Source organism: Mytilus edulis, chromosome 2 (genome assembly GCF_963676685.1).
Source record: "Mytilus edulis chromosome 2, xbMytEdul2.2, whole genome shotgun sequence".
NCBI lineage: Eukaryota > Metazoa > Mollusca > Bivalvia > Mytilida > Mytilidae > Mytilus > Mytilus edulis.
Genome location: NC_092345.1, coordinates 105,812,163 through 105,829,498, shown reverse-complemented (window position 1 = coordinate 105,829,498; position 17,336 = coordinate 105,812,163). Strand labels below are relative to the sequence as shown.

The following is a 17,336-nucleotide window of genomic DNA, read 5'->3' as shown; positions in this document are numbered from 1 at the left end:
ACAATAAACATGTACTTTTGTTTGTATGTAATAAGTAATAAACATACATTGTTATGTAGGTGAAGGTAAGAACATAATTAAATAATAACGACAATATTGCTATGATAAAAACATTTCCAGGAATTGTTTCTTAAAAAAGATAAACGACATTTTAAAAAACCAACAAAAAAACATAAATCAGGGGGATGGTCCCCCCAAAAAATATATATAAAGGGAAAATGTTTCAATAAAACCATAACATATCGTTTCTAACAACAGAATAAACTGAAAAGGTAAGCTTACTTAATTCATAACTTGATTTATATAAAAGGAATGAAATATAAAGGAAATTTAAGAACCAAAATTACGTCAATTTGTCCTTTGTTTAAAACTGCGGCCAAAGTGTTTCTCTTCGTAGAATGTTGCAGAATTCATTACTTTGATTGATGCGTAATCTTCGAGTTACACATTAAGACTTGACCTGAGACAACTTATGTTGTGATTTCTAATTTAAACAAGTTTATTAATATATGACATGGTTAAATGAGCTTTTTCGTATCTCGACCTTTCCCTGTTAAAATCGACCAGCGAACAAAATATGCATTAAAGAGCATTATTTAAAATCAGAATTATACAAATGTCATTTAGATATAAATGAATAATTATGTTTTAACTTTAATCAATTGATTTTAGATAAACCCTGCACACCTCCTAGAGTAGTAACATGGGTGCTATAGGAATACTAACATTAGTTCTGTGTGCAATATTTCCGCTTGCCGCCAGTATTTCAAAGGTAGACGAAACAGTAATTGATACTTTGAAACAAGTAAGAGAACAACTCACTTCAATCGAAAACAAGCTCAAAAGTAAGTAAATAAAATTCTCATATAATATAGCAATGCTGAAGTGGGGAATAAAAAGTGCTAAAACTTTAGTAGGTTTTTCTATATGAATGTGTTTTTGAATAAATAAGCATAATGACCTGCGGAAAAAAGTATATTCACCGCGCAAAACGTCGATTGCTTTTACGTGTTTAATTTTGTTACAAAAACCTTTGATGTACAATTAGTTTTGGTAAATATTTTCGTTTACATACACTTCTCTCGAAATATGGAATAAAAAACAATTACTGTCTTTTGTTTCGGTAAATATGTGGTTTAATTGACTTTTGAAAATCTGTTTTTCACTTCGGCCTGTTGGCCTCAGTGAATATCAGTTTTTTCAAAAGTCAATAAAACCACAAATTCACCTCATCAAAAGACAGTAATTGTATAACATTTTATTGAAAGAATGATCAATATTATGATATTTTGTAAACAAATGATAAAAAAAACCAGGTAAAGATGATCTTATCGAAACAAAGGTAATAATCTATCATCATGATTCTTCATGAATGAAAAAATTAAAAAAAATGTGGTGCACACTCTAAAATAGCCCGCTACGTGAGAGATTCAGTGTGCCCACATTCTCTATGTTATTTATTCATATTCCTTAAATGTCATATGCATTTATATTTATTTATGAATAAATGAACTTATTAATAACACTATATCGATAAATAATGTATAAAGTAACCAACCTCAGGGTTTAAGTATATGTCCCTTCTATGAAATACCTAAAGGTCATCGTACGGTGTAATATCAAAAGCAGCAGCGTATTGTCAGTTCTGACGCCACATACCAAATTTCAATTCTTCTGTTTGAATCCCATTTACATATAAGGCTAGAATTTAGCGATCTAAATAAAAACAAAATTAGAAGACATACGAAATTTTCAAGAAAAATAATTTGTATTTTTGATATGTGTGTATGATCATGGAAGTAATATTGAAACCGAGATGGACGAAAATGTGAACAATTTAAATTGCACATATTAGACATATCAAGTAATAATAGTTGCAGTTATTAATATTCCACAGCCATGGATAACTAAATGTGTATATATGTTTCCTCCGCTCTGGGACCCTAAGTGGCTTACACCCTCGTCGTTTGGATTCAGATGGATACATGTATCACTGCCAATCATACCACTGCTCCCTATTTTTTTATGCATACAATGCTTTGCAGAGTAATGATTTCTCTATAGAAGAGTATGATATAATAAAGCAATAAAATTGAGAAAGGAAATGTGAATGTGTCAAATACATGATGGCGAAAAGTGATCTTACGCGGCAGGTGATAATGAACTATAGAACATTTGAGTTTATTACTCTTGTAACAGATCCTTATATTTAAAACGTTCGCTAGTGTCTATACAAACCATGAGGTACCAATACAGCTTTCCGTGGATGTGGATGACGAACGATGCAGGCGCGGCAGGAGATGTCGACGCACTTGGAGTACATGCTATTACTTCAGGTGGTTTTTACATTGAAATAGATTTGGACATTGTTAACTGCAGATACATTTAATGTATTATAAAATTCCATTTATTCAATGGACATATGGTGTTTCTGTATGAACTTTTAGATTTTTTAGTTTAAAGTAATACGGAATTTTCCTTCTCATATACAGAAAAGACATGTGAACCGGGATGGCTCAAGTACAAAGGAAGCTGTTACTTTTTCAGTAAGAATTCCAACACTTGGATAAATGCTGAGGTAAACACGTAAATCGCTCACTTACAAACTTCTTTACATTGGAATAGTGCACATTTACTTCTTATTTCAAAAGATCTATAGAAAAAAAGATTCATGATTATAGCAGAATTACATATTTGTATAAAACATCCACCAAACGGGACCATGTGACGTCAATGATCTAACCAATGCGATCTTAAATATCTCGGGAATTCTACCCTTCTTTCCTGCCGTCATTGATTAAAAGTTTTCATATTTGTTTTGTCTTTGAAGACTAGTATAATGTGACTATATCATTGAAAAAAAACCCAAAACAGACAAGCAATAATACACAAAACACAACATAGAAAACTAAAAACTGAGCAATATGAAACCGAGGGTGATATTAGGTGCTCCGGAATCTACTCCACTTGTGGCGTCTGTCTTGTTACTCGTGATAGTACAAATCAAGTCAATTCGGTAGGTCAACGTTAGGAAATAGACGGAACTAGACACGTTTGGTGGTATATGTTGAATATAAGTGTGTGTGTGTGTCTGTATTTTAAATCTTAATAACGATGGGGTTTTTTCAGCGTGAATGTAAACAGAAGTCAAGTAATTTGGTAAAAATTGACAGTGCCTCAGAAAATATTTGGATCAAACGACAGGCTAGAGGTTTGTTGAGGAATTATATAGAGTTACTGATTTCTGAAGTGTTACACGTGTTACTTTTTCTCTGCTTGATGTTTTTTGCTTTCATTATTCATAGAAAAAAACATTCAAGAGAAATAAATAATAATGATAATAACAATAAGCTGAATAAGAAACGAACTATTAGCAATTAATATGATACTTCATTTAATTTTTCATTTTAGTTAGTTGAGTCATAAATGATTATAGATATATTTCAAAGGAAAAAATGTAATATTTTCAATATTACAAAAAAAGAAAGGAAAATCATTTCTTTCTGACAACCTTCATCGAAATTATAGATTCCATGCATACACATATTAGAAATTTTGCGAATAACTTGAATTTGATATTAGTAAGTGCTAAACTAATCAACTAGCAAACACAGGTTGAAATTATCTATATAAGGTACGAACTTAACTATGGGAAGAAATAATGATAGCGATGATTTTATTTCCAGTCAGACATGAGCAACGATGGATAGGCGCCCGTGAGGTTAATGGACAATGGGAATGGGTGTCCGATTTAACTCCACTGACATTTACTTCATGGGATGTAGATGAACCAAATAATGCAAAGGAAAACTGTGCCCATATTCATAAGATCATTTCATACAACTGGAATGATATTAAGTGTAGCAAGCGTTTCCACTTTATTTGTGAGAAATCAACCGTAAGTTTAAAGAATCAAATAAACTCATTACATATACACGATATACACTTATCTACATGTGAATTTACATAATATTAATCTGGAGACGTGACAAACGGATAAAACAAACAAAACAAAAAAAAATCAGAATGTTCATTCTTCTCACGAAAATCAAGCTAATAAACATTTGTGTATACATTGTACAACGTTACAGTGAGATATCATCAATTATCTAGAAGTTGTAATGATAATCTAAATTTCTACTAAAAACAAAAAAAGTATTTACAAAAATATCGAACCCCAAGGTAAATTAAAATAATGGGAAAGTCCATGATACCTGACAAAACCATATGATCGACAAAGTCAACCAACGAAACAAAACGGTTACAGTTTTACATTCGTGTATCACTGTATGTTGTTGAATTTCTCGGGTTATATTGGCTTTTGCCTCTAAATACATTTGGTAAAAATCATTCCTAGTTTAAATGATGATGAAAGATTTTGTGAACACAAATTGGTATATTAGTTTGTTTAACACGAGAATACAATAAATATACATAAATTACAGATTACAGTTAATTCAGTTTAAAAGAAATTTAGTAGTTAGAGCCTCGATAGTGCAATCACTTTAAACTTACCTATTTGTTTAACTATCTAACGATACATGTAGTTGTAACAAAACTTAGGCTCCAACGTCCCCTGACAAACTTGAACTATGTTATTTTGATATCCCGTTCGTTAAATAGTTTAAGTGTTCAAGCTAAGTGTTCACATATCGGCTTTGAAATTTTCTGGTTTTGTTTATCCTGGTTAAATATAATATAGAAAAGGTTTCGAACGCACTTGATGAATAGGTTATTATTTATATCATTAAAATGTCATTTTGAAATCAAATGAGTGATTTTAATCAATTAATAAATGGAATAGTAAATATTCATTATTATTCCCAGATGAAAGGAATTTATTTGAAATAAATTTGTGAATGAAATAGCAAATGTTGGTGATATTTATTTAATGCTGCCCCAGATAAGGTCAAGCATTTTGCATTTAAGACAATAACATATTATGCGTTGTTTGTTCTATTTCAGGGACAGTAATACGATTTGGTATACAACAACAACTTGTCACTGAAGCAACCTGAAATTTTACCTCAGCTATTTTTATAAATATTTATTTATATCATGTATACTGCAAATTATGAATTTACGAAAAATAAAGAAATAATTTTTTACTTTGTTGTATTAATAAACAGAAGTATAGGATTAATTTGTTTCCATCTAACGTATTTATGAAAATGCCCACAAATACTCAAAGAAATTCCAAAAGCCGTCACAGAGTGGGTAATCCCAACGGACTGGTCTTTCAATGGCAGAAGATATAAACTACAAAGATACAAACAAAATGATACTAAACAGCTAACCGTAAAATCAGTTTTTCTTGGAAAATGCATGTACTTTTTTTTTTAAAGTCAGTTGTGTTGTATGCCTATGACGAATAATTGTCATGGCATTGTCAGTTTGGTTTCGACTCATAAGTTTGAATATCCCTTGGTATGTTTTGCCTCTCCTCTTTGAATAACGCTAATAGGTAAATTTTCTTGATGGCTTTTACCAATAAAGTGAGGTTTTGCAGTGTCAAATTTTAGAACTCTTTGTTATTTTGGTTTTAGATTTATCCTAATGACTATCAAATTATTGTTATTTAAGCTGTTGGTGTCCAGTTATGATTATAAAATATATTTCTACAATATTATATGAATTCGGTATTCAAAAGCTTACAACGTCACCAGTGTCTGAACTTAATTTGTTGACCCAGGATAATGTCAAAGCACTTTAAACTACCATTTCATAAAAAAATTCATTGAAAGATACCAAACATTTTTTGATGAATATCTCTTATCAACTTCACATATAATACATGATGGTCTTGAAGTACAGATTCTAGGTACTGACGTTGTTTATCAACTTAATTTAATCACGTAATATAGTGTTCTTTTATTTATCTATATAAATTGTTTACCTGCTTAGTTTAGTTATTTGTTTGGTAATATCCGTTTGGATTGACTCGTTTCTTTTACATCCTCCTATTGTGTTATTGTGTCATGGTAATTTTTTTAAATACTTGTCTTTCAGTTTTGCTTAAATGCTTTATCTTTATGCTATTTGTTTTTCTTTGTTGACATATTTGTTTGTTTTTTATTTTGTTTTTATAGTGATTAAGATTATAACACAATAAAGTTGCTGTTCCGACTTTATACAACGTCACCAGTGTCTGAACACAAATTTGTTGACCCAGGATAATGTCAAAGCACTTTAAACTACCTTTTCATAAAAAAGTTCATTGGAAGATACCAAACATTTTTTGATGAATATCTCTTATCAACTTCACATATAATACATGATGGTCTTGAAGTACAGATTCTAAGTACTGACGTTGTTTATCAACTTAATTTAATCACGTAATATATCGTTCTTTTATTTATCTATATAAATTGTTTACCTGCTTAGTTAAGTTAATTTTTTGGTAATATCCGTTTGGATTGACTCGTTTCTTTTACATCCTCCTATTGTGTTATTGTGTCATGGTAATTTTTTTAAATACTTGTCTTTCAGTTTTGCTTAAATGCTTTATCTTTATGCTATTTGTTTTTCTTTGTTGACATATTTGTTTGTTTTTATTTTGTTTAAGATTATAACACAATGTTGACTGTTGTACCCCTATTTTTAACATTTTTACGTGTATGTCTGTTTGTTTGGTTCACACATTGTTGTCTTAAAAATTGAATTTTATGTAACGTTCATACACGTTCATCTAGCTATAAAACAAGGTTTAATCATCTATTTTCTACATAAGAAAAAAACCTGTACCGAGTCAAGATTAATACAGCTGTTCTTCATTCGTTTGACTTTCCGCGTTTGATAATGATCGAAGAACGATATTTTCGTTATTTCATTTTTTAGCTCACCTGGCCCAAAGGGCCAAGTGAGCTTTTCTCATAACTTTGCGTCCGGCGTCCGTCGTCCGTCGTCCGTCGTCTGTCGTCCGTCGTCCGTCGTCGTCCGGCGTTAGCTTTTACAAAAATCTTCTCCTCTGAAACTACTGGGCCAAATCAAACCAAACTTGGCCACAATCATCATTAGGGTATCTAGTTTAAAAAATGTGTGGCGTGACCCGGTCAACCAACCAAGATGGCCGCCACGGCTAAAAATAGAACATAGGGGTAAAATGCAGTTTTTGGCTTATAACTCAAAAACCAAAGCATTTAGAGCAAATCTGACATTGGGTAAAAATGTTAATCAGGTCAAGATCTATCTGCCCTGAAATTTTCAGATGAATCGGTCAATCGGTTGTTGGGTTGCTGCCCCTGAATTGGTAATTTTGAGGATATTTTGCTGTTTTTGGTTATTATCTTGAATATTATTATAGATAGAGATAAACTGTAAACAGCAATAATGTTCAGCAAAGTAAGATCTACAAATAAGTCAACATGACCAAAATGGTCAATTGACCCGTTTAGGAGTTATTGCCCTTTATAGTAAATTTTTAACCATTTTTCGTTAATTAAAGTAATCTTTTACAAAAATCTTCTCCTCTGAAACTACTGGGCCAAATTAATCCAAACTTGGCCACAATCATCTTTGGGGTATCTAGTTTAAAAAATGTGTGGCGTGACCTGGTCAACCAACCAAGATGGCCGCCACGGCTAAAAATAGAACAAAGGGGTAAAATGCAGTTTTTGGCTTATAACTCAAAAACCAAAGCATTTAGAGCAAATCTGACAGGGGTAAAAATGTTAATCAGGTCAAGATCTATCTGCCCTGAAATTTTCAGATGAATCGGTCAATCGGTTGTTGGGTTGCTGCCCCTGAATTGGTAATTTTGAGGATATTTTGCTGTTTTTGGTTATTATCTTGAATATTATTATAGATAGAGATAAACTGTAAACAGCAATAATGTTCAGCAAAGTAAGATCTACAAATAAGTCAACATGACCAAAATGGTCAATTGACCCGTTTAGGAGTTATTGCCCTTTATAGTCAATTTTTAACCATTTTTCGTTAATTAAGGTAATCTTTTACAAAAATCTTCTCCTCTGAAACTACTGGGCCAAATTAATCCAAACTTGGCCACAATCATCTTTGGGGTATCTAGTTTAAAAAATGTGTGGCGTGACCTGGTCAACCAACCAAGATGGCCGCCACGGCTAAAAATAGAACAAAGGGGTAAAATGCAGTTTTTGGCTTATAACTCAAAAACCAAAGCATTTTGAGGAAATCTGACATGGGATAAAAATGTTTATCAGGTCAAGATCTATCTGCCCTGAAATTTTCAGATGAATCGGTCAATCGGTTGTTGGGTTGCTGCCCCTGAATTGGTAATTTTGAGGAAATTTTGCTGTTTTTGGTTATTATCTTGAATATTATTATAGATAGAGATAAACTGTAAACAGCAATAATGTTCAGCAAAGTAAGATCTACAAATAAGTCAACATGACCTAAATGGTCAATTGACCCCTTAAGGAGTTATTGCCCTTTATAGTCAATTTTTAACAATTTTCATTAATTTGGTAAATTTATGTAAATTTTTACCAAATATAGTTCTCTGTTACTAATGGGCAAAGTTCATTATAGATATAATTGTAAGAAGCAAGAACGTTCAGTAAAGTAAGAACTTCAAACACATCACCATCACCAAAATACAATTTTGTCATGAATCCATTTGTGTCCTTTGTTTAAATATGCACATAGACCAAGGTGAGCGACACAGGCTCTTTAGAGCCTCTAGTTTTATATAATACTACCATGAGGGTAAATTATTGAAATTATCATTACATATAAATAATGTGAGAGTTCCCTAATCGCAGCTATTTTGAACTGTTTTTTCATCTACGTTTATTTATGATCCCGACAAAAGTTTCCATTCGGTGTTTATTTTGTTGATGTATCACAAATTACATCATAGTTCCAACAAATTAATTTTGAATCCATATTGAATCATAGAAAAAAAGGTTTGGCCCACCTCCAAATGGTCCATGATTCTATAATGCCGAGTATCCACGCTTTAATCACATCCGGTAAAAAATAGATTGTTTTGGTTTATCCAAACATTTCGAACAACTAGACAATATGCCATAACTATCATTCATTTCTTTTGAATTGGATTCCTGTGACATGTTTTATTTCGTATTTTTTTTCAAATTTTATCTTTTGTGGATTTGGTATGATAACGTTCCCGTACTGTTTTTGTACATTTTTAAATATTATGTTGAATAAAATTAACGGTATCAATTTTCTTGCACCAGATGCGCATTTCGACAATACATGTCTCTTCAGTGATGCTCGTGGCCAAAATATTTGAAATCCAAAGCTTATATAAAAGATGAAGAGCTATAATCCAAAAGGTCCAAAAAGTATAGCCAAATCCGTGAAAGGAATCAGAGCTTTGCATGAGGGAGATACATTCCTTAATTTATAATAATTTCTATCATTTTGTAACAGCAAATTTTAATAACACAAAAAAAAAATCCGTATTTTCATGCCAGTACCGAAGTACTGGCTACTGGGCTGGTGATACCCTCGGGGACTAATAGTCCACCAGCAGAGGCATCGACCCAGTGATAGTAATAAAATTAACGGTATCAATTTTCTTGCACCAGATGCGCATTTCGACAATACATGTCTCTTCAGTGATGCTCGTGGCCAAAATATTTGAAATCCAAAGCTTATATAAAAGATGAAGAGCTATAATCCAAAAGGTCCAAAAAGTATAGCAAAATCCGTGAAAGGAATCAGAGCTTTGCATGAGGGAGATACATTCCTTAATTTATAATAATTTCTATCATTTTGTAACAGCAAATTTTAATAACACAAAAAAAAAATCCGTATTTTCATGCCAGTACCGAAGTACTGGCTACTGGGCTGGTGATACCCTCGGGGACTAATAGTCCACCAGCAGAGGCATCGACCCAGTGATAGTAATAAAATTAACGGTATCAATTTTCTTGCACCAGATGCGCATTTCGACAATACATGTCTCTTCAGTGATGCTCGTGGCCAAAATATTTGAAATCCAAAGCTTATATAAAAGATGAAGAGCTATAATCCAAAAGGTCCAAAAAGTATAGCCAAATCCGTGAAAGGAATCAGAGCTTTGCATGAGGGAGATACATTCCTTAATTTATAATAATTTCTATCATTTTGTAACAGCAAATTTTAATAACACAAAAAAAAATCCGTATTTTCATGCCAGTACCGAAGTACTGGCTACTGGGCTGGTGATACCCTCGGGGACTAATAGTCCACCAGCAGAGGCATCGACCCAGTGATAGTAATAAAATTAACGGTATCAATTTTCTTGCACCAGATGCGCATTTCGACAATACATGTCTCTTCAGTGATGCTCGTGGCCAAAATATTTGAAATCCAAAGCTTATATAAAAGATGAAGAGCTATAATCCAAAAGGTCCAAAAAGTATAGCCAAATCCGTGAAAGGAATCAGAGCTTTGCATGAGGGAGATACATTCCTTAATTTATAATAATTTCTATCATTTTGTAACAGCAAATTTTAATAACACAAAAAAAAAATCCGTATTTTCATGCCAGTACCGAAGTACTGGCTACTGGGCTGGTGATACCCTCGGGGACTAATAGTCCACCAGCAGAGGCATCGACCCAGTGATAGTAATAAAATTAACGGTATCAATTTTCTTGCACCAGATGCGCATTTCGACAATGCAAAATGTCAAATATTAAAATTATAAATTGTTTAGTCTGTACGAAATTTTGTAGGATTCCCGCTGCCATTTTTGTTAAATGGGTGCAATCTGGGTATTCGGTGATATTTTATACTTTAACATTATATGTATTGTTTAATTATATAGACCAGGTAATCAGTAATCAGAGTTGTTATACCATTATAGGATTAAATGTATGAGTAGTGTATAACTAGTGCAATTGTTGTTTGTTTCATCAAATCAAATACTGTAAATTCAGGAATGATAACGTGCATTTATTATTGCGATTTTGCCATTTAAAACTAAAAAACTATTTTCTTCATTGCGATATTGAAAAAAAAATCCTGTTAAATTCACATAAAAAAAATTCAAAATGCGAAATTGTTGTGATTATAAACCTGTGGCATTTTTCGAAATAAAAAAGAAATCGCAATATTTTCTGAATGTACAGTAATATGATTTTATATCTGATTATGATTATACGAACTCTTAAATTTGTCAATATTCTATTTTGGTGTTTTTTTTTATTCTGGTATTTTCATAAAAGATACCAGCTTTTAAAAAAACATGACTTCATCGAAACTATCAACATAACTAAACAAGATTACATCCAATATGTCATCATCAACAAAACAGGTTTTTTTTTCAAATTTGGAAAAAAATAAAGTTCCTTTTGATTTTTTATATTCTATATGACAAATGACATAATTCGCAGTTAACACTCGCACTGTACGTTAGGCAAGCAGCAACCATGATAACGCATTCCGAATTCTCCTATACTGTATGATCAATCTTACATGAGTCACTAATAAATTTTATCCTTGAATAACACATGAATTTTAAATTCCCATACACTATTAATTCAAATTAAACTAACAGAACAGCCAAAATCGAATTAAAAACAACTACAGACATAACAAAATCTACATAAAAAGTAAAATATTTTTATCAACATCTTTTCAGAGAAAGACAAAAAATACCAGTCAAACTCATACGTTGAAATTGACTACAACATGGCAAAAAAGAAAGGAACAGACCAAACGGTTAACAGCATAAAAAGAAAGGAGAAAAGAAATGGGGAATGTGTCAAAGCGACAGCAGTATACAAAACACAAATGTTGAATATAAAGACTGACCAATCAAAAACAGGAAGTGACCTCTGGTGCTCCGAAAGAGTACGTAAATTCTACACCTGCTTATTTAGTTCTATCTTCCTCCATGAAAAATATCATATAATAATCAAATCAAATCAAAATTGAATTATTTATTAATGTCAATATTTATAAAAGAATGACACAAACTATATATGAACAAAGTTCGGCAAAGATTATAAAAATGAATGTGCTGACTTTGTAAACTGTGTTGTCAACAATGTCATGTAGCTGTTTAGAGTGCTACAAATATTTTCTTTTTGAACATCACATAAGCAAGCACAACATATATTGACGTATCCCATACTGCCTTCAATAGAAGACTTAAATGATCATCATGGATTTGCCAGTTCACTGGAAAAAATCTGTAGAAAATGTCATGGCAACAGTAAACCACTATAGAATTCATTCCTGAAATATTCATTCTAAACATTAGACAGTAAGATTTTTGAGGTGATTTGTACCAAGTGGTGTTATGTATAATTATGTATTTACGGATATCTAAAGTCGATATACGAAGTATTGAAAATTTCACATTAATTGATTCTAGAAGAGACAGCAATGCAGGTCTAACTGACAACAACTGGTCCACCAAACTTTTCGATTTGAATTTTAAAAGATTGAAAAAAAAACTCAATGACTTGGCTACGCAGCTACTTTAGTACAAGTAAAACTGTATATAAACTATAAATTTTAAAAGCTGTATATAAGCTATACATTTTAAAAGCTGTATATAAACTGTACATTTTAAAAGCTGTATATAAACTGTACATTTTAAAAGCTGTTTATAAATTGCAAACTCTGTAAAATTGTACATTAACTGCACATTTTTTAATCCGTGTTTAAGCTTAACATATAGATTTTACCACTGCATCTCGTGTGATACGATATCTATCCACAGTTTATATACAGTTTTACAGATGTACATTTTATATGCATCTTTAGAACTGTACATCAACATTAATTGAACTAAAGTAGCTGTGTGAGATAAATTGGTGTCATCATTATTTCCATTGACGTATCTTACTTACCGGGATAAATAAATGGGTCTCCTTCCCATATTTTCAAGATGTCTATTGCAATGTACATTGCTGATAATAACAGAAAGGCAAAGGATGCTGTCACTAAGATAAAGGATATTGACCTGGAATATATTTAAACTTTCAATCAGATATAAACTTTAAAAAAAAATGAAGAACACATAATGATTTCCTTTGTTTTAATAGTTCACTTAATTTGTATTTTATATACAGTACAAACAGTCAACGAATAAAAAAAAGTCCATACAAGTGGGAGTTTAGCTAGCTGTCAAACCAGGTGTTAACCTCAACATTCTTCTAAAATTGCTTGGACCAATTACATTCCGTGTTTATGGACCTCCTCATTTGAGTTCGATGTTGTGGTAATACTGGTTTGTTTAAATAGTAGTTACAAAAAACATGATTTGGTGATCTTTAAATGTCAAATATTTTTGTAAATGAGGAATAAATTATTGATATTGTAGTATCTCTGCTTGCTATATTTATTCAAGAATCAAAAGGTATCCAGATTCTAAGTGCTGTAACTGTGTGTCCTATTATTTATTTTTGTAGCTATTCTTTCAGTTGGGTTCATGTTGCTTAGTCTTTAGTTTTCTATGTTTTTTCTTATTAACTACTTTATTAATTCTGTATATTTTGAAGAAAAAAAACATGTTTATAAACTTATCATAGATACCAGGCTTACAAGTTTGTACGCCAGACTCCCATTCCGTCATCAAAAAACTAATTAAAGACGCTCGAATAAAAAAGTTAAACAGTCAAAATAAATTACGAAGCATTTTCGAAAGAATTTGCCAAATACAGCTCCTAGGGCAGTATTCAATAGTATTTTGAGAAATAATGGTTAAATGTTATTAGTAAACATATCAATGATAATTCATGTCAACACAAAAGTACTGACTAGTGGTATATGTCTTTAAGTTTACTATCTAATGATAATTATTGAAATCTCACAGTTGTCGTTAATAAATAATATGTCAAAAAAACTTACCAAAGATTTTTGTTTAAAGGAATCCATCCATCATTTTGTGACCCTTTGCATAACACGGCACCAACAACTCCCTGTCAAATAGTTATGGTAGCAATCAAATTTCTATGATGGATTTTAAACAGTCACAACTAGTCTTATGCACTTTTTCTGAATTTTTTGTCTTGCCGTTTTCAGTTTATTTTCGACTTATTATATTGAATACTCCTTTAGTATATTCCGACACTATTTGTAACTTAGAGATAGTAGATAAAAGTTACACCGTTAAGTGAACTGTGTATATTTTAGTTTTATTTTGAATCACGAGAGAACCTTTTTCAGTTTGGGCCTACTTCCTGATTCTTTTAAATAATCATTGACCCGAAATAGACGCCATATCACTCTCTTCTTGCCTCCTTTCTCCTTCTTTATCTACATAGTATGAATATTTACTTACTGTTAGTACACCCCAGATAATCCATCTAATGATTCTTTCTTTATGTGATTGAAAACAAATCAATATTCTGCCAGCCTGAAAAATAAAATTTTAAGTTAAAGATGTACCGTATTCATCTTTGATAACTAGTTACCAAATCAAATGTATCAAGATCTAAAAAAGCCAATGTTTGTTATAGTTTAAGCATGATAACTAACAATTAATAAGTAGAAAAATAACAACAAATTCAAGAATGTGTTACATGTATGTAAAACACTGAACGCTTTTATATTCGATATCGGACCCCCAAAATATACCGATAGGCACAAAAGAGCAGATATCTTATCCGATTTACAAAAACTGACCAACGCATTAAAAGCTTAAAACATTAGAAACCAATTTTGTTTAAAGCATCTGCTTTTTCAACGTTCACACATTTGAAAACGTTAAAGCCAAATAGGATCAGCTTAGCATCAATCAAGCCTCCATACTACAGTCAAATATTGGTTTTGAGCAGGTGCTGACCTGCGCTATGGATAAGTCCTTGCTACAACCAGTGCAGCTAGAATCCCAGATCGTCAAACAATCAACACCAAAACAGTCCATAATAAATGCAGAAAAGTGCTAACTCTACGTTGTAGATACAATAGATTTCCGAATTGGCTCGATGCATGGTGTATACACGTTGTTTCCTTCAGATCATTGTCCAGTATTTTATTCAACATTATTAAACGTTGTTGTAAAACAAAGATTTCAATGACACGATCCATTTTCGAAAAACCCGTTATGTGATGTAAATCATAATCATACATAACCAATAGTCATGAACTCTATTTAGTTATTATCATATCATGAAGCTTTGGATTAGTTTTTTTCGCGTATTGTTATTTTCTTATGTTATTTTGCTTTTATTGTTGATATGACAGCTACTCACACAAACAGCTATACTTCTGTTTTTTTATTTCATAGAAGACAATGAAAAAAAATCATTTGTTGTAGTAATGTATTTACTTAAAACTTATATGCTGAATATGAACCAAGTCTAGATCTTACCTGTAACCCCAAAAAACAAAGAAATATAGACGTCAAAGTTCCTAGAATTCCCTCAGGATCATGTGGTGCGGTTGTTTGGTATATCTTCTGTAAAAATTTGAAAGCATTATTACATGTGTTTTAACTGTTTTTCAATATAAATCCTATCCTTTTTGTCATATTCTTCACAAAGCAAAAAAATGTCGACATTCACCTCAAAACTAACCAAACATTTAAACAGACTTATTGAGAGAGGATATAGTTTCAATACTGTTGTCAGGTCATTAAAGATGGCATACTTTTGTTATGTTAACATTGATTCACTTACAGGGTCTTTCTATAAACACTTCTGTATTGATGAGTTGTGCTGTCTCCATTGTACCCGTATTGTACCGTAGCTATTGTAAGACCAAAGAAATTATAACAAAGTTTGTTTATCAAGTGCTAACACGTTTATGTACTATGTTTTCCGTCCTGTACATTTAGAGAATTTAACTCAAGTGTTGGATGGCAATAGCTATGATTTTTACCAAGTACTAACACGTCTCTGTACTTTGTTGTCCATGTTGTGATGTTATAATATTTACCTTAGGATCTGATTGACATAGATACAGTTTAAACCGTGCAGCAAACGGTTATGCCAGATGGCAACGGATAGGCTTCAAAAATCATAACTTCAGTCTCGTTCCTTTTTTGCTGGAAAGTGACCTACCGAATTAGGTTTATAACCCCGACTTCATTCTCGTTCCCTTTTAGGTGGAAAGTGACCTACCGAATTAGGTTTATAACCCTGACTTCATTCTCGTTCCCTTTTAAGTTGAAAGTGACCTACCGAATTAGGTTTATAACCCTAACTTCATTCTCGTTCCCTTTTAGGTGGAAAGTGACCTACCGAATTAGGTTTATAACCCTAACTTCATGCTCGTTCCCTTTTAGGTTGAAAGTGACCTACCGAATTAGGTTTATAACCCTAACTTCATTCTCGTTCCCTTTTAGGTGGAAAGTGACCTACCGAATTAGGTTTATAACCCTACCTTCATTCTCGTTCCCTTTCAGGTGGAAAGTGACCTACTGAATTAGGTTTATAACAATAACTTCATTCTCGTTCCCTTTTAGGTGGAAAGTGACCTACTGAATTAGGTTTATAACCCTAACTTCATTCTTGTTCCCTTTTAGGTGGAAAGTGACCTACCGAATTAGGTTTATAACCCTAACTTCATTCTCGTTCCCTTTTAGGTTGAAAGTGACCTACCGAATTAGGTTTATAACCCTAACTTCATTCTCGTTCCCTTTTAGGTTGAAAGTGACCTACCGAATTAGGTTTATAACCCTAACTTCATTCTCGTTCCCTTTTAGGTGGAAAGTGACCTACCGAATTAGGTTTATAACCCTAACTTCATTCTCGTTTCCTTTCAGGTGGAAAGTGACCTGCTGAATTAGTTTATAACCCTGACTTCATTCTCGTTCCCTTTTCGGTGGAAAGTGACCTACCGAATTAGGTTTATAACCCTAACTTCATTCTCGTTTCCTTTTAGGTTGAGAGTGACCTACCGAATTAGGTTTATAACCCTAACTTCATTCTCGTTCCCTTTTAGGTGGAAAGTGACCTACCGAATTAGGTTTATAACCCAAACTTCATTCTCGTTCCCTTTTAGGTGGAAAGTGACCTACTGAATTAGGTTTATAACCCTAACTTCATTCTCGTTCCCTTTTCGGTGGAAAGTGACCTACCGAATAAGGTTTATAACCCTAACTTCATTCTCGTTTCCTTTTAGGTTGAAAGTGACCTACCGAATTAGGTTTATAACCCTAACTTCATTCTGGTTCCCTTTTAGGTGGAAAGTGACCTACTGAATTAGGTTTATAACCCTAACTTCATTCTCGTTCCCTTTTAGGTGGAAAGTGACCTACCGAATTAGGTTTATAACCCTAACTTCATTCTCGTTCCCTTTTTGCTGGAAAGTGACCTACCGAATTAGGTTTATAACCCTTACTTCATTCTCGTTCCCTTTTAACTGGAAAGTGACCTACCGAATTAGGTTTATAACCCTAACTTCATTCTCGTTACCTTTTAGGTGGAAAGTGACCTACCGAATTAG

The 17,336-nt window shown here is 32.3% G+C and overlaps 2 protein-coding genes across 3 annotated transcripts in view; one reads left to right on the top strand and one right to left on the bottom strand.

Moving 5' to 3' along the window:
* Window positions 1–241: 241 nt before the first annotated feature.
* Window positions 242–5,108, top strand: LOC139513824 (perlucin-like protein). Its single transcript, XM_071302648.1, has 6 exons — window positions 242–272; window positions 673–845; window positions 2,493–2,578; window positions 3,130–3,211; window positions 3,687–3,898; window positions 4,966–5,108. Exons 2-6 carry the CDS (start codon window positions 704–706, stop codon window positions 4,972–4,974), a joined length of 531 nt encoding a protein of 176 aa, XP_071158749.1. The 5' UTR covers window positions 242–272; window positions 673–703; the 3' UTR covers window positions 4,975–5,108.
* A 40-nt stretch (window positions 5,109–5,148) lies between these two features.
* Window positions 5,149–17,336, bottom strand: part of LOC139513822 (heparan-alpha-glucosaminide N-acetyltransferase-like) — a 35,849-nt gene continuing 23,661 nt past the window's right edge. The window contains exons 13-17 of one of the 2 annotated variants that reach the window (XM_071302647.1): window positions 15,259–15,345; window positions 14,227–14,301; window positions 13,794–13,864; window positions 12,794–12,906; window positions 5,149–5,259 (exon numbers count right to left, since the gene is read on the bottom strand). In XM_071302647.1, coding sequence (XP_071158748.1) covers window positions 5,240–5,259; window positions 12,794–12,906; window positions 13,794–13,864; window positions 14,227–14,301; window positions 15,259–15,345 — 366 coding nt within the window. In that variant the 3' untranslated portion in view covers window positions 5,149–5,239. Of the gene's footprint in view, window positions 5,260–11,885; window positions 12,174–12,793; window positions 12,907–13,793; window positions 13,865–14,226; window positions 14,302–15,258; window positions 15,346–17,336 lie in introns of those variants that run through there. The other variant, XM_071302646.1, reaches the window with a different exon arrangement.

What these genes read in the sequence shown, in the direction of transcription:
- LOC139513824 (XM_071302648.1), top strand. Translation starts at nt 704, where the DNA reads ATGGGTGCTATAGGAATACTAACATTAGTTCTGTGTGCAATATTTCCG. An exon ending in AATCGAAAACAAGCTCAAAA is followed by an intron (nt 846 to 2,492) that starts GTAAGTAAATAA and finishes TCTCATATACAG; the next exon opens with AAAAGACATGTGAACCGGGA. An exon ending in ACACTTGGATAAATGCTGAG is followed by an intron (nt 2,579 to 3,129) that starts GTAAACACGTAA and finishes GGGTTTTTTCAG; the next exon opens with CGTGAATGTAAACAGAAGTC.